At 38.8% G+C, this 23,671-nt stretch overlaps 1 protein-coding gene across 10 annotated transcripts in view; it reads right to left on the minus strand.

The window, feature by feature from the left end:
• ZNF410 (zinc finger protein 410) overlaps positions 1 to 23,671 on the minus strand; it is a 41,563-nt gene that overhangs the window by 10,435 nt on the left and 7,457 nt on the right. For 3 of the 10 annotated variants that reach the window (XM_082451753.1, XM_082451747.1, XM_082451756.1), the window contains exons 2-8: positions 15,480 to 15,662; positions 14,394 to 14,529; positions 11,205 to 11,423; positions 9,776 to 9,967; positions 6,335 to 6,485; positions 5,663 to 5,844; positions 660 to 749 (exon numbers count right to left, since the gene is read on the minus strand). In XM_082451753.1, the coding sequence (XP_082307879.1) occupies positions 660 to 749; positions 5,663 to 5,844; positions 6,335 to 6,485; positions 9,776 to 9,967; positions 11,205 to 11,423; positions 14,394 to 14,529; positions 15,480 to 15,512 (1,003 nt within the window). In that variant the 5' untranslated portion in view covers positions 15,513 to 15,662. Of the gene's footprint in view, positions 1 to 659; positions 750 to 5,662; positions 5,845 to 6,334; positions 6,486 to 9,775; positions 9,968 to 11,204; positions 11,424 to 14,393; positions 14,530 to 15,479; positions 15,663 to 23,305; positions 23,399 to 23,671 lie in introns of all 10 variants that reach the window. The other 7 variants (XM_082451750.1, XM_082451749.1, XM_082451751.1 and 4 more) reach the window with 6 other exon arrangements.

Genomic DNA, 23,671 nt, shown 5'->3' on the forward strand with positions numbered 1-23,671 from the left:
AACACATCTGGAAGTCCACATCTAACCCACAGGCTATCAGTTTGCTATCTCTGCTTAGAATCTGTCATCATATTAAAAAACTGCTCTACCCCTAGGATCTCAGCTTTGAAATTCACATCCCTGACTGATTATACCTCTCCAACTCCCTTGCTCCCACTGAACTGTTTTGCTGTCTTCATGATAAATAACTTCTAGTTCCTTCTCCCCACTCCTCCCATTCTGGCTTCCCTTTGCTTCCCATGGCTAGCCATTTGAACAATTACCAGATTCCATTTTAGAATCTCTCTCCACTTTGAGTTCACTTCTGCCTTGGCAAGTCTCTGCTCTGAATAACTCCATGGACCATATCTGACGTAACTTATAAAGTACCCAGTGTAGTGCCAAATAAATTTGTTGATTCCCTCAGAAAAAGGTCTCAATTAGAAAGCAGTTCAATGGCTCAGCTGAAAATAATAATAATTAGATATTTTCTCCTTGATTATATGGCCCTTTGAATGCAGGGATCAAGGGCCTTGATTTCTGATTTTGTCAGGATAGGGAGGAAACTTTACAGTGAACAGTTTGTTTCTCTTTAGATTTCTTTATACCACTACCCTAACCTTTTACCCTTTTGGCTCTCCATCTTCCCTGAAATCTATGAATGGCACAGGTTCTAGTACCTGAGTGAACCACCAAATGTTTTCGAAGACTAGAATACTCAGCAAAGGAACGGCCACATCCTTGGGCTTCACAAAGGAAAGGCTTCTCTCCTAGAGACAGAAAATAAGATAAAGACTCAGTCTTCTGATGAACTATTATTCTCTTTTCCCATCAATCTTTTCCTGTTTCCAACGACTTACTCTGATTTCCTGAATTCATGCTATATAATTTCAACCGGACTATCCAGCAGGTGTCACCTCTCAGTGATCTCCTAGTACACAGCCCTGCAGACAGCCCTGCCCTTTTCTTTAGAGTAGCTGCCTCTGAGCATAATACTTCCTTCTCCCTCCTCACGGGCTGAGCCCCAGCTGCACTGCGCTACCTTCTTTGGTGATCCCATCCCTTCTGAGGATATCAGGAAAACAGTGTATACGCTCTCAGGATTTTTACCTTACATCAATTCTCTTTAAGGTTGAGTTTCTAGATCCATTTAAGAGTACAGATTTTTAAAGGTTATAAAATAGGTATTACATAATCCTATCTTATAAAAGCAAACAAATAAAAACAGCTGTTTAGTGAGAGGTACACAGAAAAATCTCACAATGTGTTAACAGTAGTTATATCCTGATAGTGGTATTATGATTTATTTTCTTCTTGTGCTTTTCCGTAATTTTCATTTTCTACAGTATTACTTTGTTATTTTAAAAATCAAAGATGCATGGTGAAAACTGAATGAGGTCTGTAGACTAACTGACAGTACTGCCGACTTTCTGGTTTTGATATTGTACTATGGCTACATAAGATGTCACTTCTGAGTGGAAGCTGGGTGAAGCACATACAGAACTCTTTGTACTCTTTGTGACTTCTCATGAGTCTATAATTGTTTCAAAATAAAAAGTGAAAAAAATCAGAGATGCAGTCCATATCTCCCAAGGGTCACAACCTAGTGAGAGATAAACGTATTCATAAATGACTTTAATTCTGGTATAAAAAAGTGCTATATGCAATTATAAAGGGGAGGAATTCTTACTGTGGTAACTTCTCTTTTTAAAGAAGCTGAATTTAAGCTGCTCTTTAAAGATGACAAGGATGAAAGGAAATTTCAGGCATAAGGACTAGTATGAGCACAGCCTTGAAACTGAGAGCGCCCAAAGCAAGTTCAGAAAACGACAAGTGTGAAGTAAGTATATATATTGGTCTTTGCCCCAGTTTCCTGACACACAGCTTCAAAACCCTTGTACACAGGGGTGCTAGGAGAATTTTTTGTTCTAACATTTAATCTTGGATCCTAGCTCCTGATGCAGAGCTCCTGAACCCCTTGTAATTTTTTAAGTGACATGAGCACTAGGATAATCTGTTGTTCTAATATTTGGTCTTTGACAGTGATTCCTGACACAGAGTTCCTAACCCCTTAGAATTTACTGGGTGACAGCAGTGTCTCTTCTAATGAGGTGACTCTTGGTGGGCTCCTGGATGGGGGCGAGTCACCAGAAAGACCAAGCCATGATTAGAAGCTTGAGATTTTCAGCCCTACCCCCATTTTCCAGAGAGGAGAGAGGGCCTGGAAATGGATTAATCATCAATCATGCCTACGTGATGAAACCTCCATAAAAATTCCAAAAGTACAGGGTTCAGAGAGCCTCTGGGCTGGTGAACATGTCTATGTGCCAAGAGAGTGGCACACCCCAACTCCACAGGGACAGAAGCTCCCGTGCTTGGGACTGTTCCAGACTTCACCCTGTGTATCTCTTTGTCTGGCTGCTCACCCGTATCCTTTATCATATCCTTTATTACATAATAAACTGGTAAACATGTTTCCCTGAGTTCTGTGAGCTGTTCTAGCAAATAATTGAATCTGGGGCGGGGTCATGGGAACTCCAATTGGTAGCCAAGTCAGACAGAGGTTGTGAGTAACCTGGGGACTTGCTACTTGCAATAGACATCTGAAGTAGGTGGCAGTCTTGTGGGGCTGAGCCCTTAACCTGTGGGATCTGACGCTGTTTCCAGATAGTGTCAGAATTCAGTTAAATTATAGACACCCACCTGGTGTCACAGAGACTTGCTTGGTGTGGGAAAACACATTTGGTGTCAGAACTGTTATGAGTGTGACAGTGTGAGACAGTAAAGGAGAAAAACAGAAACTCAGCAAGTAAGGCTGGCATGCTGACGATACCGGAGCTGGGCCCTGAAGGAGGGAGGAGCACAGCTCTAGATGATACTGTTCTTTCAGACTATACCACACAGTTTAATGTTTGTGATTTTCCAGTGGTCTGTAACTTTTTGGAAAGCGTTATCTGTATACTCACACTAACCCCAGAATGCCAGGCACTCCAAAAGTCACCAAATGAATGAACAATATATTCATACAAATGACAGAATAAACATCAGGAAAACAGAAAATTGCAGTTAATAAATAAGGTTAAATGTTTAACAAGATGAACTCAAGAACCTCAGAAAAAGATTTCACAAAAGATTCATCAGAATCTAGTGGCAGGAATCTCATCAAGCTGCCTTAAGTTAGATGGCCTTCCTATTTGGAAACTGAGAGGATGGTGATTTTGCTGCGATAAAGAAGAGGAGGAGTCAAGAGGCAATGCTACATAATGGTTGAGCATGAGCCAGTTAGCCCTGAGTTCAAGTCTTGGCACTACCACTTACCAGTATGGGGAAGATATTTAAAACCTATGAGAATCAGTTTTTTTATCTGTAAAATTAACATAATACAACCTCAAAAGATTATTTTGAGGATTAGATGAAATGATATAAGTTAAATATATTTAAGCATAGTGCCTGGCACACAGTAAGTCCTCATAGTAAGCCACTAAAATTGGCAGCTTTAATTACTACTGTTACTACTAATAAAGATCTGAGGTTAATTTTGACATTTGAGATAAAATGAGTTGTCAGCACTTGAAAATAAAATCCTTGCAAGAGCTCTGGAGTCAGATCAGAATTCAAATGCCAGTTCTACCATTTCCTAGCTGCATAACGTTGGGCAAGTTACTTAACCCTCTAACCTTCTGTTTCTCCATCAATAAACTCAGTATCTAAAGCATAAACGTACCTTGAAGATTAAATGAGATAATGTATATGTGCTTGGTACATATTAAATTGCCTTAATAAATGCTTTTTATTATTATTTTTTTTAATTTATTTATTTTTGGCTGCGTTGGGTCTTTGTTGCTGCACGCGGGCTTTCTCTAGTTGCGGTCAGCAGGGGCTACTCTTCATTGTGGTGCGCGGGCTTCTCATTGCGGTGGCTTCTCTTGTTCTGGAGCACGGGCTCTAGGCGTGTAGGCTTCAGTAGTTGTGGCTCACGGGCTCTAGAGCGAAGGCTCAGTAGTTGCGGTGCACGGGCTTAGTTGCTCCGCGGCATGTGGGATCCTCCCGGACCAGGGCTCGAACCCGTGTCCCCTACATTGGCAGGTAGATTCTCAACCACTGCACCACCAGGGAAGTCCTAACTTTTATTATTATATTAATTATTGAGATTCAGATCTGTGAGACATCCAGGAAGAAATGATTAAATTGAAGCCTGAGACTGCAATGAGACAGCACATCGAGTAAAATGGGAGAAACCCAAAATTCTGAAATTGGTCAACAATTAGATTAACAAGGCAGAGCTAGCAAGAGTCAGAATGAAGAGAGAAAATCAGGTCACACTCTGAATAAAAGAAAGCATTTTAAAATATGTTCACTTTTATCAAATGCTACAAAGATGACAAGTGGCACAAGGATGAAGAGGTTACTGAATTTAATAAGGCACAGTGAATTCTACTACTTTCCTTAACTATTCAGCTAGATGTTTTTCCTGTTCTTTTATTCAAACTGCTTTCTTGGAGCAAGAATACTCTTTCAAGAAAGAGCTGAGGGGCTTCCCTGGTGGCACAGTGGTTGAGAATCCGCCTGCCAAGGCAGGGGACACAGGTTCGAGCCCTGTTCTGGGAAGATCCCACATGCTGAGGAGCAACTGAGCCCGCGTGCCACAACTACTGAAGCCCACACACCTAGAGCCCATGCTCTGCAACAAGAGAAGCCACCGCAATGAGAAGCCCGTGCACCACAACTAAGAGTAGCCCCCGCACGCCACACAACTAAAGAAAGCCCAAGTGCAGCAACAAAGACCCAACACGGCCAAAAATTAAATAATAAATAAATAGAAAGAAAGAAAGAAAGAGCTGAGAACAGAGCTATTCTGCCCTAAAATATATCCAGTGGTAATGTCAATCTAGAGGGAATCATAGGGACATGCGTAGAACAAAGGTGGCTTCAGCTTGGGTTTCACTTTTTAAATGCCATTTATTTGTACCTGCTGTCATTTTAGCAATGCAAGGATAAACAAGGAAGAGAAAGAGAAAGTGGGAAGAATAGTTACACATCCTACGGGAGTAGTCTGGGTTCAGTGATTAAGCTCTGGCAAGAGACTTAGCACAGCTGGGCCAAGTGGCTTGGAAAGTCACCCTTAAGCTTTTAGATTAAGAAATCAGGATATCTTTCTTTTGCTCCGTTGATATTAACATGCTGTTTGACTCAGGACAAGTCACTTCTCCATTCTGTTTCTCAGGTTGTGAGGCTCTTAACAAGAAAGTAAACTCAAAGTCGGGGATTAATCTTAGCTTTTGTATTTCCCCTCACCTTACCCCCCATTTAGTGCCTAGAACAGAATCTGTGTGGTTTGTGTAACTCAATAAATGGTAATGACCAAAACTACAACTGTGTTAAGTTCGAAGATATTTGGAAAGGCTCATTTCTGTCCATATATGATCATATCATTGTTATCAGTGACAGTCTTATATCCCTTCCTACTTAAGGCTACCAGAGACAGAAATCAAACTGTCCATTCTCACACAGAGGTGACAGTAAATGTTACTGAAAGAACTGAAAAGTGCCATGAGGCATTTGAAAAAAAGAAATTTCATCCTCAGAGTTCTAGCAACAACCCCAACCTTCGTCTCCTAAGGACAGCCAGCAGGCCCCGAGCCAAGCAGTAGACGGCCTGCGGGAATGCTGGGGTGGCACACACCTGTGTGGATGCGCAGGTGGTTCTTCAGGTTTCCAGCTGTAGTGAACTGCTTACCACAGTTAGACTCGGGGCACATAAAGGGCTTCTCCCCATTGTGGGTCCTCATGTGCACCTTCAGCCTCTGCAGTACATAGAAGCTTTTCCCACAACCTGCTGCAGGGCAGATAAAGGAGCGGTCGTTTCTGGGGAAAAAAAAAAAAAAATCACATACGCAACAATGCCTGAAAACGCTCTTTGCTAGAGAGGACAAGTCAAAGCTCCTACTGACTCTCAAGGCAGACAGTAAATCCCAAATCTAGATGTATCAGGATCACCTGAAGTTTGTTAAAACTACAGATGCCCTACTTCTTGAAATACTGATTTCACAGGTTTAGAGTGGGGCTTAAGCTTATGTATAATTTTTGAGTTCTCCAAGACATTATGTTTTATGATGAGATTTGAGAACCCTTGCTCTAAGATATTTAGGTGCCAAATGTTTTATTAAATATTTGTGAAGAACAAGGTAAATGAGACAATGCAAATGTTTCTATTAAAGAACAAAAGACATCTTAACCACAAGTCAGCTGGAGCCCCTCCTTTCCTTTAATCTGTCAAGTGGGGGGACTTCTGTCAAGTTCCTTCAGAAGCATCAACTTTCTTAAGCTCCAAGTATGGAATCTCAGGTTTGCTCACCGATGAGTTTTGAGGTGGTACTTAAAGTGAGCTGGCCACACAAACGTCCGGTCACAGCCTTCAACTGTACACTTGAGCTTCTTCTCCATTTGAGGAAGGGGCCCAGAATCTTTCGGTTGCCCATCACCAGAACCAAGGTGGACATTTTCCCCTGTAACAGAGTCACATGTTTGTAATCTAGGGAAGGATTCCACTCAGATACTTTGGTTCAAACAATAAAGCCACTCCTAGTGATCATTAATCACATATCGATCTTCATCTTCCCCAGCTCTCTTTGCATTCATTTAACAGAAGTGAGAGGGCTCTATATCCCCATCCCCTTACTTAATCCACAGAACTACAAAAAGCCACAAGACTAGGCCTCTTTGGCAAATGTAAGAAATATCCAAAATGGTTTCATATCAAAAAGCAGAGTTCAACCTATTTTGCATTACAGATTGGTAAGGAAGCAGGTATGTCAACACCAGGAGTGGGGTCCAACAGAAGATGACTTAAAGCTCTAGGTAATAAAAACTTGTATTTTAAGGAGAAGCAGCCAGTCTGGCTTAGTTGTGAACTTACAGTAGTAATTTCTTTTGTAGATGGCCATTCTTAGATTTCTATCTTCTGAAGTCAATTTGGCTGTTTCTATTGTTCTAGAGAATAAGAATCACCTTCTAATTTCCTGTACCACCCCTCCTTAGCTACAAAATATCTAAGAATGCAAAAACTCAGCTCATTTTCAAATTTCTTACCACATTTTTAAAAGTTAGAGATAATACCTGCTCAAGTTTTTTGTTCAACAGAATAAAAGGAGGGGAGGAGAGGAGCATATGGTGCAGTGACTTCCTTAAATTTAAACGAAATCAGTTAACTGAATCTTTAAATAAATTCCGGATTAGTAGGTGGTGCACCCTTTCTTTCATTTTCTTCAATTCATAGTTGGACATCAATAGAGAAAAACATTCACAACCACTTAATTCTGTTATAAACATATGGAGTTTATCTTTCCACTACATATACCTTAGGAATAAGATTCATATTTCCAAATTTCCCTCTCAAAAGCCAAGAGTAGGATAATATGTTATACCTATCACACTCCCGGGAACCTGACAGTTGGTCAAAGGCAGTTTCTGTCCCATCTATTAACCTTACTTTCTTCCTGCCCTACATTCTCCTTGCTGTACTTCACCAAACGCTAATCATAAAACTAATTGCTCCAAGGTCAGAGCGGAACCTAAGATGCCTTTTGCTAGTTAATATTAATTAACTTGTTCTTTTTAAATATTGTCCCACATAGTTTTTTTGTTTGTTTAATTGAAACATGGGTAATTTTTAAACAGCACAGAAGTGCATATACTGTAAGGAAAATTTCCCACTAACTCAAGAGCTCCAGCTAATTAATTTCTAATGAAAGGTCTGTAGAAACCCATGCTAATCCAGAGATTTAAACCAGTGACAGGACTTCCCTGGTGGCGCAGTGGTTAAGAATACGCCTGCCAATGTGGGGGACACGGGTTCCAGCCCTGGTCTGGGAAGATCCCACATGCCACAGAACAACTAAGCCCATGTGCCACAACTACTGAGCCTGCGCTCTAGGACCCACATGCCGCAACTACTGAGCCCACGTGCTGCAACTACTGAAGCCCGTGCGCCTAGAGCCCATGCTATGCAACAAGAGAAGCCATCGCAATAAGAAGCCCACGCACCGCAACGAAGAGTAGCCCCCGCTCGCTGCAACTAGAGAAAGCCTGCGCGCAGCAACCAAGACCCAATGCAGCCAAAAAATAAATGAAATTAAAAAAAAAAAAAAAAAGTATAAACTGATGACAGTTGGGGCTTCATGCATTCAATTTTGTAGATATCAATACAATGAGAACATTGATATAATCATATAACGGGGGGGAAAAAATCCTTCAGAAAAGAGTGACCTGTCTTGTATTTTGAGTCATTATAAAATTTCTCAAAGTGCTCCCTAAATTACTTCGTTTTTGAAAACAAAGCACTGTTTGCAGAAGACAGATTAGCTTAAAATGACCTCAGCCAATGATAGTTTTGGATATTTAGAGGTCATCTGATGAAATGGTTTCCCCCTCCCTCACCCCCCAAGAAAAGAGAGAGCAAGAGAGACAAAGAAACTCAACACCTTATATGGTACATGTTGAATAACACTGTAAACACGTTAAAGATCCTACAGTTATGTGGGCAAGGTCTTTGCATTTGGGATATAATTTCCAGTGAAAGTAGTACTGTATAGAGCAGGTCAGTAAACTTTTCCTGTAAAGGGGCAAAGAGCAGATTATTTTTTGGCTTTGAGGGCCATATGGTCTCTGTCACAACTACTCAACTTTGCCACAGGATCAGCCATAGACAATTAGTAATTAAAGGGCATGCCTGTGTTCCAATATAACTTTATTTACAAAACAGGTGGTTATTTGGTCCTTTGCTGACTCCTGATATACAGCATCACACACAAAATTAAAATATTTCTGTATTTCAACTTAGATGGAAGTGATAGTATGTTTGTGGTAATGACACTATGTACCTTATCTCAATAATTTTTTGTATTACCTTAATTGTCACAGGTTAATGAGAAAATACAGAGACAGACCTAAAACAAAAAATATTATGGCATGCTACACAAGCAAAGGTTTTGCAGTGGTTTAGGAGTGGTGTGAATAGAGCGATGTTCCCCAAGCTTTAACATGCATCATAACCACAATGAGGGCTTACTAAAAACTTCCAAGTTTCTGATTCAGTAAGATGAGACCTGATAATTTGCATTTCTAAATTACTGGTGATGCTGATGATCCAGGGACCACACTTTGAAAATTACTGGATAGAAAAAAAGTGGCACAGAGTAAATAGTACAGGCATGCTGAACTCAAAAGAAACCACACTATACCCTATTTGGATATTTAGGTCTTCTGGTGAATCGGTTCCACCCTCCCTGCCCTGCCCACCCCCAACCCCCAAAAAAGCAGCACTATGGTAGCTGCTAATCGCTAAATCGCCATGAGCAGCAATTTAGTTTCAGCAAAACATTATCATCTGCCACACTGACTTAAAATTAATTTTATTTTTATTGGTTTTGTAGTTTTATTTCTATTAATTGATAAAACTGTTTTAATTTCATAATGGTGTAAAAGCTCTAAGTATAAGGACCATCACAATAAAAACAATTCAAGATAACACCAAGATGTGCAAAAAATTTTTTTCCTTTAAAAGGGGTTCAGTATTATTTAAAGCTGACAATTGAGAGTGCTAGTTTAGTTGATTCTGCACATGAATCTGGCATGGCTGAGTTATTTTTTAGAAAATAAGAAAAACAATTTACACATTTCTAGCCTTCTGCTCTTACCAATAAAGTAATTTGGATTATATGCAACTCAAAATATAGCCATTGTATTACCAAAATCTCTGCACAGAATACCGGAAAGGAAAACACCACAGGGGTCTCACCATTGCTGCTGGTTTTCGCATTCTTTGCCAGTTGTGCACGAGTAGCAGCAATCAAACTGTCATGGGCCAACTCCTGAACCCGGAGGAACCATGGAATGCTACTGTCTGTGCTCTCACTGGAGAGGAAATCATTCCCTGAATCCTCTGCCTCATCTTGTACAAATACTAAGTGTTCAGCTGAAGAGCCCAGACCTGGAAGAAACAAGAGGATATATGAAAGTTAGCCATCAAGTAATCCTTTGATTGGCCCTGGCTCAGAAACTCTGTGTCCTGATCAGCTATTCCAGACTTTCACCTCTCCCCTCAAGCTTCTGTTCTCATACAAGATTAGGTTATCACCTTTCCACTCCCAGCTGACAGGCTGCTCTTTATCTTACCTACTCCTGTTTCAGAGGCAAAACGGTCTTTCCCAGCAACCAGGCTAACCCTCACCTCTAGGATCCCAATCCTATCTTTTAGTTTTCTCCTCTCTCCCAACTTCAACCCATTCCTCCTTAGTGGCCACCTTACAGATTCCCTTTCAGCCTTTCAATCTGTCCAAGCTCAAGTCTCTCCCATCTTTTTTTTTAAAGAATAGAAAAATCCCAAGTATGTCTCTAAATATCACCTTCTCACCTGTTCCTTCAAAGTCATGTTTCTTGAAGTTTCTTAACTTCTAACTTGTGTATCTACTTTCTCACCTGCTGTCCATTCCCTATCTCTTTAACCCTAAGCTCCACCTCTACTACCTCAATAACAATTGCTCTTGCTAAGTTTGCCGGACATACACTTCCCAGTCCTCATCTCACTGGCCCAGTATGTGGTATTTGGCATGATTCTGTACCTTTTCTTCTTTAAAACGTTTCCTTCCTTGGCTCCCCGCACATCATTCTCATTCTGTTTTCTTGAGATCCCTCTCTCTAGAAGCTGCTTCCCATTCTTCTGTTACCCTCTTAAAATTTTTTTTCAGGGTCCCAGATTTGCCTTCTTTTCTCTTTATGCTCCAGACTACTCCTGAATCAAATAATCCATGCTCATTGTTTCATACACTTCCTGAATGCTGATAAGCACTAAAACTACTTATTTCACGCCAGACCTCTCTAGAACTCTGGATTCCTGTTTCTAACTCTCTAAAGGACACCTCCTCCTAAATGTCCCTGTGAAATCTCAATATCAACAGGAACTAATCATTCTCCCGCAGCCCTGTTCTTCCTGTGTGCACTATCTTGGTGAATGACAACACTTAAATTTCCCAAACAAAAAATTTTTGAGTCATCTTAGAGTCTGCCTTCTCCCTCTACATATCCAATTGATCACCAAACGACACCAATTCTCCAAAATAATAAAATAATAGTTTCTTTCCACTTTAAGTATGACTAAGTTAACTATTCCCTGCTCCCCAGTTTTTTTTCTTAAGCATGAGCAGAAGTCAGAAAAGGGTAAAGAATACCTGCTCTTGTTAGGTTAAGAAGAATAAAAGAAGTGCTATCACTTGGCTGTAGATCTTGCAACAAGCTAGGAGACTCTGGAGTGGACAAAAACTCCGGAGACTTCTGTACAGTCTGAGCCCTCGTCTCTTCTCCGTCTGGACCCACATTCACCTGAAGGCTTCTCAACACAGCCGAGGAAGGAACCTCCTTGGAGGAGTTAGTATGATTTGGAGTATCATCTAGTAAAGGGAAAATACCACAGCTTTATGTAGCACCTATCACCAAGGAGTTCACCATTTTGATATATGGTACCTAACACCCTTGTAACATCCCTTAGTGGTATCTAACACCCTTACAGGAGCAGACAGCATTTTCATTTTATAAATACTAAATCTGCCTCAGAAAAGAAGAGAGAGTGAAAGGCAGCTGAAGGGTGTCAACCAAAATGTGAGGGGCAGACTCCTCTGATGGTCGGTGGTAACTAATAACAAACCATCCACATTTGGACATTATAGACCTTTGTCCTTTTGAGGCCCCAAATCAGTATATTTTCCTTGAAAAATACAGTTACACAATGAATACGAACTCAAGAACAGGATCTAAATTTTAAACTATTTTTCTTGGGAAAAGATTCTCTAATTTTTATAACATGTATGTGACAGTTCTGGTGAGTCATTAGGGGAAAAATCACAGCCTGGGATATAACTGAAATTGTATAGAATCATGAGTGTGTTTCATTATGGTTCTGGGTTTACACCAGATGTAAAGAAATAATTCAGAAGACTTGCTTCTAGAACTTTATTCTAAGGGAGGGGATGAATTTCCAAAGGTTTTAGTTGCAATATAATGAAGAATTGCACTACAGTGCTAAAGCATCCGATGTTTTCAGGGGTTTCATTCATCTTTATAGAAGGCAGGTTACATTATTTTCTTCTTTCAAGGAGATAACAGGTAAGATTATAGAAATAAAGTGGAAGCGTAGGGACAGCACTGCCATTCCAAAGCCTAATGAAGTTGTACAACAAAGTGAATGAATTTAACGCCACACAACTGGTTAAATGGTAAATTTAACTGGTTAAAACGGTAAATTTTATATACACTTTACCACAAAAAAACTGTTCTTAAAGTTCATAGCAGCACTGTTTGTCATAATACAACACTGGAAAATAACTACATATTCATCAGCAGTGGCATGGAAAAAGAAGTTGTGGTACACTCATATAACAGAATACTATACAGCAATGAAACCAAACAAACCAGAGCTACACACAAGGATGAATCTCACAAACATAAAAGGTACAACAAGATACACTCATATGATTCCACTCATTTAAAGTCCAAAATCAGCTAAAATTAGACTTGGGTGATTAAACTTGGAAAACAAAGAACGAATTTTCAAAAAATTGAGGGCAGTGGTGACCTATGGAAGAAAAGAGGTTGCTTTTATCATGGAGGAACCCATTGAGGGCCTGGAAGCTGGCAACGTTCTACTTCTTGATTGGGTGGTGCTATCTCCTTTATAATAATTCTTCAAAAGGTATATCCATATAGTTTTGTGCTTTTCTGTGTCTATCACATATCCCAACTAAAAAGAAAATATGTAGGTCATGCATGGAATGATTCACACATATTTGGGAGGAAGGGGAATGAGGTTAGGGAGGTATGTACAGATACATTTGTGTTTGTAATACTACGTTTCATGAGCTGGGAAGTGAGTACATGGGTTTTCATTTACTATTATCTATAACCGGTTGTCTAAAATATTTTGAATCAAAATTAAAACTAAAAGAAGGTAATGTAGAAAAGAAGATGGATGCTTTTGTTCCTGTTTTCATTTCCTTTATTATTGTCAAAATATTTATTCAGTAAATTAAAATTGGGGGAGAAAATTGAGGAAAAAAAAGCCTAATGAAGATCAAATTTTATTAACACATGGAAATTTTCACATATTGAAAATCCATGGATTTGGAAACACTCCCAACACACCAGTAGAAAAATGGGACTTGAGAGATGGAAGATGTGGGAAAGACAGGAGCTAGATAGAGAAACCTTAAATCAACACTGGTTGGTTGAATATATCTGCCCTTAAGTCACTTCAAAAATCAAAAAAGAACACCACTAGAGGATAGTAACCAGAAGACTTTATAACAAATAAGTTGTCACCAACAGGTGACCATCCCCTGATTTAACATTAATATTCCAAATTTTAAATATTTCAATTTCTAGAAAATAAAGAATCCATTGCATCCAAAAATAATGTTTTCCTTCCTAATAGTCAAGTGATAGGATCTCCTTCTTCTCATCCAAAGCTAATCTCACTACCCATGCTCAGCATTCTACTTCCTTCTACCTCTCCTGGAGCCTCCTCACCAATTATCTACTCTTTGTGTTTGCAGCTTCTCTAATGGGCTCTTTCCTCTCAGTATAAAACCACCCTCTAGTATTTCAGATCTTAAAAAAGAACTCTTTAATGTACTTTATGTCCTTCTCTTTTTCCTTCCCATAGCAAGACAGCCTTTAGAAAGTATAGTTACTTCCTCAACTTGCACTGATACCTCAACCCACTGCAGCCTGGCTTTCCACTCCCTCTCCAAGGAACAGGTCCTGCCTAGGTCAACAATGACCTCATTGACCCTATCTCATTGGGACAGTCCCTGCCTCACTGGGCCTCTTAGAAGCATTTGTCACACTTGACTATTCCCTTGGGTTCCATGCCTGCACTCTATGCCAGTATTCCCCCTATTGCTCTAGCCTTTCTTTCTTCCCTCCTTCACAGGCTCTCCTGCCTCACCCCATACCTTGAATAGGGAGTTCCATGCAGTTCTGCCTTGGCCTCCTTTTCTTCTCATTCTCACTCTATGGGTGTTCATATCCATTCCTATGACTTAAACTACCAATGCAGGGAATTCCCTGGCGGTCCAGTGGTTGGGACTCCACACTCTCACTGCCAAGGGCCCGGGTTCAATCCCTGGTTGGGGAACTAAGATCCCACAAGCTACGCGGTATGGCCAAAAAAAATATTTTTTTTAAATAAATAAATAAACTAACAATGCACCTATGACTCCCATGGTTGCTTTTTCTCCACAGTCCTAATTTTTACAGTTTCTACCAGTCAGTTATAAAGTCAGTTATCACATTCCACCAGTACCACAGAGAAGGCTAAGCTCTTAAGACTTGTTTATCTTATCTCTGGTGATCTTAATTTTTACCTGGTAACATTAGCCGACTGCATTCTGAGGCCTCAGTCACTGGAAGGAGGGACAAGCAAGTAATGTCTTTAGCTTCTGATTCTACTAGCCCCTGTCCCAGTGGGATGGACGTATTCTGAACAAACTGTACCAGCAGCTGAAGGGGAAAGGGGGGATGTGGAGACAACAAATAATACAGGTTATTATGAATGGATCTAAACCTCTGAATTTACCAAAAGGCAATGATGTAATTAAGTCTTGATTGCTCACTAGTCTCAACCTTATTCATAGAAAAACTAGATTAACTACAAAATAATATTTTAAATTATTTTTATCAAGTGTTCTAGATAAAAATTGAATCGTATAATTAACTTCTATCACCTTCCACAAAACAGAGAAATGATAAAAATAATTATATTTTTAAATGGTGGCTATTACGAATTCAACTGCATTGTACTGATTATATTTTATAAAGCACTCTTCTGTGTATTGGCTCTTTTAATCCTCACTGTAACTTAGTAAGATTAAACATGTATTTTAAAGACAAGGAATCAAGTTGAAGACACTAAATGACTAGTCCAAGGTCACATCACTAGTTAGGAGCAATGTCAGTCTTCATACTTAGGTAACATGATTCCAAATTCAGTGATCTTTCCACTAAGCAACACAAATGTTCTAAAATTAAAATGAGAAAAATGAATAAAAATTTTAAATGTTTAAATCCCCTAATCACATTTAAAAAGAAAACACTTTTAGATATACACAAAATTAATAAAAAATCGTTTGTGGTAGTAAATATTACATATATGTCATAGACATAAATTTTGTCATTATGTAATTATGTAAATGGATAATAATTTACACTTATTTAAATAACAAGTATAAAAAGTCATAAAAGGTAAGAATTGAATTTTTAAATTTTTGAGAAAGTACTTAGTAACAGAAAAATAATAAACTAGTAGTTACAACCAAAACCATATGGCCCACAAAACCTAAAATATTTATTACTTGGCACTATTACAGAAAAAGTTTGCTGACTCCTGAACTAAGAACAAACTCTGGAATACAGCCCACCAAAAGAAAAGGAAACCAGTTGCCTGGGCTCACCTCTGGTTTGGATTCTAACTCATCTGATAACATTGATTCAGCTTCCAAATCCTGTAGCTGTTCAGGGGACAGGTTAAAATTTTAATTCAGAGTCAATGACACCTTCCTGTTATGCTCATACTCCTCTAGGAAGTGCTATGCTTTTCCTGTAAGATGCTGTGCTGGGTGGGTAATTAATTTAGCCTAAAAAAGGAAAAAAGAAAGAGAGAGAGAATTCAGAGCAGTAGGAAAATGTAGCTAAAAAAACAAAGCCACTTCTTTACATATCCAAAAATCACAACAAGCAAGCAAATAAAGAATTCAGCCCAAAACACTTGTTTTAAAATAGAACAAGCCCAACAGATATCAAAACCCATAAAAAGATGTACTTTAATGTAGAATTTCTAACAATCTATTCTAAGAACATAGAGAACAGACTTGTGGTTGCCAAGGGGGCAGGGGGTGGGGGAGAAATGGATTGGGAGTTTGGGATTAGCAGATGCAAACTATTATATATAGAATGGATAAACAAGGTCCTACTGTATAGCACAGGGAACTATATTCAATATCCTGTAATAAAGTACAATGGAAAAGAATATGAAAAAGTATACACATACATATATATGTAATGATATAACTGAATCATTTTGCTGTACAGCAGAAACACAACACTGTAAATCAACTATACTTCAATAAATTTAAAAATAAATAAATAAAATAAAAAATAAGAAAAGGTCTTAAGTATGGAAAAAGCTATATGCCCCAAGAATTTCACCTTATCATCTGTGATAATAAATAACTGTAAGCAACATATAAATATACATATATATTCAATTAGATAATGGTTGATTATAGTAGGACATTGTATGACTCAAAAATACAGTTATGAAAACAATGCAACAACAAAAATGCTAATGACATTAAATTACAAAAACAAAACACAAAATTATACACTTGCTGTTATTAAAACTAGTTAAGATAAGCACAGGAAAAAGTAAAAGGAAATTCACACAGCCATGATAGTCACTGTACTGGGTGGTGGTAGGCTGGTGTGACGTTTTTCTTTTCTTAATTTCCCAATTTTTTATAAAAGGTAATTAATTACACAGTCAAAATTTGAACAGTGTTTCCCCAAAGTAGTATTCTCGGGACACTCATGAAGCTGTTTCCCCCCCTTACTTTAAATTCTTACTTTCTTGATGACTATCCTTAGTGTTGTGTTTGGATTTCCTTTTTCTTTTTTGTGCGTATTTATCTATTATAGATTTTTGGTTTGCGGTAACCATGAAATTTTGGTATAGTAGTCTATATATACACAATTGTTTTAAGTTGTTGATCTCAATTTCAAATGCATTTTAAATATCCTGCATTTTCACTCTCCTCCTCTCATGATTACTGGTTTTGATATATTTTACATCTAATTGTTTTGCATATCCCTCAACTGCTCTTGTGGATAGAGATTATTTTATTACTTTTCCCTTTTTTTTTTTTTTTTTTCAAACTTTTGCCTTTTAACCTCCCTACTAGTTTGTGTGTGGATGATTTCCTACCTTGACTGTATGTTTGCCTTTACCAGTGAGCTTTCCCATTTTGTAATTTTCTTGTTTCTAGTTGTGGCCTTTTCTTTTCCACCTAGAGAAGTTTCTTTAGCATTTGTTGTAAAGCTGGTTTGGTGGTGCTGAATCCTTTTAGCTTTTGCTTGTCTGTAAAGGTTTTGATTTCTCCATCAAATCTGAATGAGAGCCTTGCGGGGTAGAGGATTCTTGGTTGTAGGTTTTTCCCTTTTGTCACTTAAAATGTACTGTGGCACTCTCTTCTGGCCTGCAGAGTTTCTGCTGAAAAATCAGCTGATAACCTTATGGGAGTTCCCTTGTATGTTATTTGTTGCTTTGCCCTTGTTGCTTTTAGTATTTTCTCTTTATCTTTAATCTTTGTCAATTTGATTACTATGTGTCTCAGCACATTTTCCCTTGGGTTAATCCTGTATGGGACTCTCTGCACTTCCTGGACTTGGGTAACTGTTTCCTTTCCCACGTTAGGGAAGTTTTCAGCTATTATCTCTTCAAATATTTTCTCAGGCCCTTTCTCTCTCTCTTCTCCTTCTGGTACCCTTATAATGCAAATGTTAGTGTGTTTGATGTCCCAGAGGTCTCTTAAACTGTCCTTTCTTTTCATTCTTTTTTCTCCATTCTGTTCCGTGGCAGTGCTTTCCACCATTCTTTCTTCCAGCTCACCAATCTGTTCTGCCTCATTTATTCTGCTACTGATTCCTTCCAGTGTATTTTTCATTTTAGTTATTGCATTCTTCAACTCTGTTTGGTCACTCTTTATATTTTCTAACTCTTTGTTAAAAACTTCTTGTAACTTCTCACTCTGTGCATCCATTCTTTTCCTGAGTTCTTGGTTCATCTTTATGATGATTACTCTGAACTCTTTGTTGGGTAGACTGCCTATCTCCACTTCACTTAGTTGTTGTTTGGGGGTTTTATCTTGTTCCTTTGTCTGGAACATATTTCTCTGCCGTCTCATTTTGTCTAAATTTCTATTTGTATTTTTATGTATGTGGTAGGTTAGTTACATTTCTCAACCTTGGAGAAGTGGCCCTCTGTAGGGGATGTCCAGGTGTCCCAGCAGTATACTCCCCTCTCATCACCCAAGGGCCAGGGACCATCTGGTCACAGGGTAGGTTCTGACTTGTGTTTGCAGACTCAGTTCCACAGGCTGCAGGACTGTAGTTTTCTTGCTTCTTGTGTCTGCCCCCTGGTGGGTGAGGCTGGGTATTGGCCCTCTGGTGGGCAAGGCCGAGTCAAGGGGCATGTCTAGAGGCGGCTGTGGGATCAGGAAGTCTTTAGGCAGCCTGTCTGCTGATGGGTGGGGTTGTGTTCTTGCCCTGTTGGCTGTTTGGCCTGAGGCATCCCAGCACTACAGGCTGTTGGGTGGGGCCAGGTCTTGGTGATAATGACCCAAGCAAGATGTCAGCCTCCAGCAAGAGTTCACACTGATGAATACTCCCCGATATCTCTGCCACCAGTGTCAATGTCCTCAAGGGGAGCCACAGCCGCCCCCACCCCCACCCCCGTCCTCCCCAGGAGACCCTCCAAGACCAGCAGGTAGGTCTGGCCCAGGCTCCTATGAAGTCACTGCTTTTGCCCTGGGTCCCATTGCGTGCAAGACCTTGTATGCACCCTCCAAGAGTGGAGCTCCTGTAATTAAGCCCCACTGGCCCTCAAAGCCAAATGCTCTGAGGGCTCCTCCTCCAGATGTCAGACCCCCCAGGCTGGGGAGCCCGATATGGGGCTCAGAACGCTCACTCCCATGGGAGAACTCCTGCAATATAACTATTCTCCAGTTTGTGGGTTACCCAGCTGGGGAGTATGGGATTTGATTATATCGCCAGTGTGCCCCTCCTACTGTCTCGCTGTGGTTTCTTCTTTATGTCTTTGGATATAGATTATCTTTTTGGTAGGTTCCAGTCTTTTTCATCGATGGTTGTTCAGCAGTTAGCTGTGATTTTGCTGTGCTCATGAGAGGAGGTGAGCTCAAGGTCTTTCTACTCTGCCATCTTGTCCTCCCATCCTCTAAATTCTTAATTTCTTAAAGTTTAACTTTTCTTTCAGGATTTTGGCAAATGAGTCCACTTTATTTCGCACAATTTTTGCTTAAATTGGAAGCACTATTATATACAAAGTAAGCATACAGTGTAAAATATACCCAGGATGGGAGTTTTCAATACGTACCGAGGTAGAGTGGGAAGTTAGAATAAGAAAGACTTACTCTACAAAAAGGGCATTTAGAAGTACGTGAATAAATGTTTATTCTCCTGTTGGTTAAACCTCTCCCCACTGCTAGCTTCCAGAAATCCTCACTTTCATCATAAAAAAAATGTATTAAGATGTAAATGAAAAGGCTCATTTTAAGTTTACCACATAAAGCTGTCATAAATACCTGACTTTTCCTTTCACATACGTTTTTCTTATTCAAGCACTATAACTGCTCAATGTAGTTTACCCATCCCTCTTTTCAGAGAGGAAGGAACCAAGGCTTAGTACAGTTACTTGCTCAAGTTATTAAGCTGCAGAGCCAGCATTCCCACCCCCAGAGCAGGCTGGCATGAATAGTAATTACATCTCTCTAGGTCTGATCTTGAATCATCAGGATTCAAGAATTAAGAATTCCTTTTCCCCAATTCCAGCTCATTTCAAGAAGCCAAGAAATTACCAAATGTTTGTTTAGGTTAACCTTAGGGTTCCTCCAACTTTAAGATTCCAGGACTGTAAAATCTATACGAAACTAGACAACTATTTACTGTCCTTTATATTTGTTAGTTTTCTTAGAAACTAATGGCACTGGCTCCATTTCTGATATCCTTACCTAATGAAAATTTTTAAAAATTAAGTATATGAACATGTGTACCAAACAAGGGAAAAAATCAGATATACTATATTTTAGACATTTTTGCAAATCTGTAATAACAATTTAGAGAAGGGAGCTGCCACCTCTCTTACAGTTTAATAGATACCTCTAGATCACCATTTCTCAGGCTCATGGTTATATGTGATGTTTCATTTTAGTCATTTCAATGATAATTTTTAAAAAATTAACACATGCATTTTCTGGAACAAATCAGTAACCATATTATAACTGAGTTCTACCACACAATTTTGGTGCCCAGTTTGTGGTTTGTATGTTTGCTGTATAAACAAGAGAGAGATGAGTAGGATGCAGCAGAATAGGCAGGATATCCTCAAAAGAATCTGTGTTGGAGCACTCGGTACCATATCGAGTGTATTGGGTGGATCTCATCTTTAACACAGCAACTTGCTATGTACATTAGCTGGAAGTGTGATGGCAAATATGCAATTAAAAATTTCTATTCCCAATTCAAGTTGCCCACTTAACAGACTTCAAAAACTACAATTCAAATATTTTTTTACATTAACAGCTTCACTGAGACGTAATTCACACACCATACGGTTCACTCACTTCAAAAGTAGAACTAAATTTTTTTAGTATATTCCCAGTTATGCGACCACAACCACAATCAGTTTTACAACAATTTCATCACCCCAAAACAGAAACCTATTAGTAATCACTCCCCATTTCCTCCCAAACCTTCCCCTGACCAAGCCTAGGCAACCACTAATCTATTTTTTGTCTCTATGGATTTCCCTATTCTGGACATTTCATATAAATGGAATTATATATGTAATCTTTTGTGCTTGGCTGCTTTCACGTAACATACTGTTTCCAATGTTCATGCTTGTTATAGCATGTACCAGTACTTTATTTCTTTTTATTGTCAAATAATATTCTATTGCATGGATATACATTTTATTTGTCCATTTATCAGTTGACGGTCATTTGGGTTGTTTCCACAATTTGGCTATCGTGAATAATGCTGCTATAACATTCATGTAAAAATTTTTTTTAATTAATTAATTTATTTATTTTTGGCTGTGTTGGGTCTTCGTTGCTGTGTGCGGGCTTTCTCTAGTTGCGGCGAGTGGGGGCTACTCTTTCGTTGTGGTGCGCAGGCTTCTCATTGCAGTGGCTTCTCTTGTTGTGGAGCACAGGCTCTAGGCACGCGGGCTTCAGTAGTTGTGGCATGCAGGCTCAGTAGTTGTGGCTCACGGGCTCTAGAGCGTAGGCTCAGTAGTTGTGGCGCATGGGCTTAGATGCTCCGCAGCATGTGGGATCTTCCCAGACCAGGGCTCGAACCCATGTCCCCTGCACTGGCAGGCGGATTCTTAACCACTGCGCCACCAGGGAAGCCCCATGTACAAATTTTTGTGTGGACATATGTTTTCACTCTTTAGGGTATACATCTAGGAGTGGAAATGATAGGTGATACAGTAACTGTGTTTAACCTCTTGAGGAATTACCAGGCTATTTTCCAAAGTGGCTGCACCATTTTACAATCTCACCAGTAGTGCATGAGGGATCCAATTTCTCCCTATCCTCTCCTTTTAAAATACACCTTTTTTTATTACAGCCATCCTATTGAGTGTGAAGTGGTAACTCATTGTAGTTTTGAGTTGCATTACCTGATAGCTAATGATGTTGAGCATCTTTTCATGTGCTTATATGCCACTTGTACATCTTTATTGGAGAAATACTTATTCAGATCGTTGGCCCATTTTTAAATTGAGATGTCTTTTTATTATTGAGTTGTAAGAATTCTTTATATATTCTAGATACAAGTCCCTTACCAGATATAAGATTTGCCCAAACTTTCTCCCTTTCTGTGTTACCTTTTTATTTGCAACACAAATCTTATCTTCTTCTGAATAAGGTAACTCTAACTCTACAAAGTTATCACTGAAATTGGCATTCAAGGACTTCTGGCCAGTTTTGGTTGAATATGAGATCTGATTCTCGTAAACTGCTTCACCATGCCTTCACATCACAAATAGTACCTTGTATGATATTCTCTACATTGCTATTACTAAAGTTAAAATATAGAAACGGATTATATATATTAGTGAATCCAAACTAAATCTTTCCACTATTCAGATCACCATTATTTCATTTCAGTAAAACGACATCTCTACAATATAATATGAATGTTAATTTGAATTTCCTTGGGTTTTGGTATGGTTTACATCTATATACTTACTCATAAAGATATAATCCATAGTAACAACGGACATAACACTGATAACCTAAATTGTACTATATACATGGTTCCTATGGCCATCAAAACATATTAGATTGCTTAAGAAAACAACCTTGCTTCAGCATATATTATATATTTTTAAAAATTCCACTGACCCTACCATTGCTAGTACTAAATTATTCATAAATTTGTTTTGATTTTATAGTTGATTAAAAGGTATAGGGGTTCAACACCGGAGGGATAAGGATTACCTAGCTTTTCGTTTGAGTATATTTAAAGTATTTATAATAAAAATAATTTACCAGTATGGGGTGGGGGGGAGTGTCCAATGCAATGTCTTTCCTTCAAATGCAATTTACATGACACTAGAGTGAAAGGCACTGCTTTACTCAAAGGGAAGCTATTTTCAAGATAATTATGGGTCTCAGAGGAAATTTCTTCCCAGGCTTTCTTATATTAATTAAGATAAGAGATTAGAGATGCAATACCAAGCAGTCGCCTACATCACCCAAAGTCCTTTAATGTGGACAGTAATATTTGCTCATTTTTATTTTGTATCTTTACCCAGACAGACAAAATTTGTATTCTTATTTCCTTCTAAATAGAAAAATTACTAATTTAGCTCCATAAAAAATAAAAGAGATAATGATATTTAACTATCAGCAACAAAGGCCAGGCACATCAAATCCTATTTTCCACAAATCATAAATAAGGAATCTTGGCTCCGGATGAAGAGTTCATAACAACTAAATTTTACTGTGTGCATGGTTCCCTATGGCCACGAAAGCATATAAGACTGCTTAAAGGAACAATCTTGGTCTAGCACATATTATATTTTTTAGAAATCCACTGACCCTGCCACTGCTATTATTGAATATATTACCCCAGAGTCAGCCTAAGGGTTAAAAAAAATGCAGGCAACACAAACCTTTGCAATGAACCAAAGCAAAGAACACAAGAAGCCCTGAAAAGTTCTGGGAATAAGTAACGAGAGAACGCCTAACAACAGCAAAGTAGATTTAGGACAACAGCAATCTCTATGACCATCCTGAGAACAACTCTCTTTCTGTTTTTAGCCACATAAATAAATCCTGGGAACTGAAGTTTGATAAACTGTATTCTTTTTCTACAGTACACGCAACATCATCCAGCAAATTATGTATTAACACTAAGGAGCTGAACAAGTTTAATAAAGAAGTTGAGATGTTTAAAAAAAAAAAAAACAACAAACCAAGGTCTCTTAAGCAGGAATCTAAATTCTGCCTCTGACTCGTTGGTTGAGACCTGGGCAAGCTATTCATCTTCTTGGCCCTGGGAAACTTATCTGAAATACAGAAATGAAATAGGTCTACCCTAAGATTATTTATATATCAGTCAATAGAAATAATTACAAAATTCTTCATAAACAAAGTTCTGCATAAGTGCTTAAGAAACAAGTAAATCTATCAAATGCTTAGTATACTATAAAAGGTTAAGAAATCTGCTTTTTGTTACTGAGTCCAAATTTCCTATAGAGCAGTGGTTTTCAAACTTTTTTGACTGCCACCCACAGTAAGATACATTTTCCATCATAACTCAGAGAATGAAACACACACAG

The sequence above is a fragment of the Balaenoptera physalus genome (genome assembly GCF_965194825.1).
Source record: "Balaenoptera physalus genome assembly, chromosome: 2".
NCBI classification, from domain to species: domain Eukaryota; kingdom Metazoa; phylum Chordata; class Mammalia; order Artiodactyla; family Balaenopteridae; genus Balaenoptera; species Balaenoptera physalus.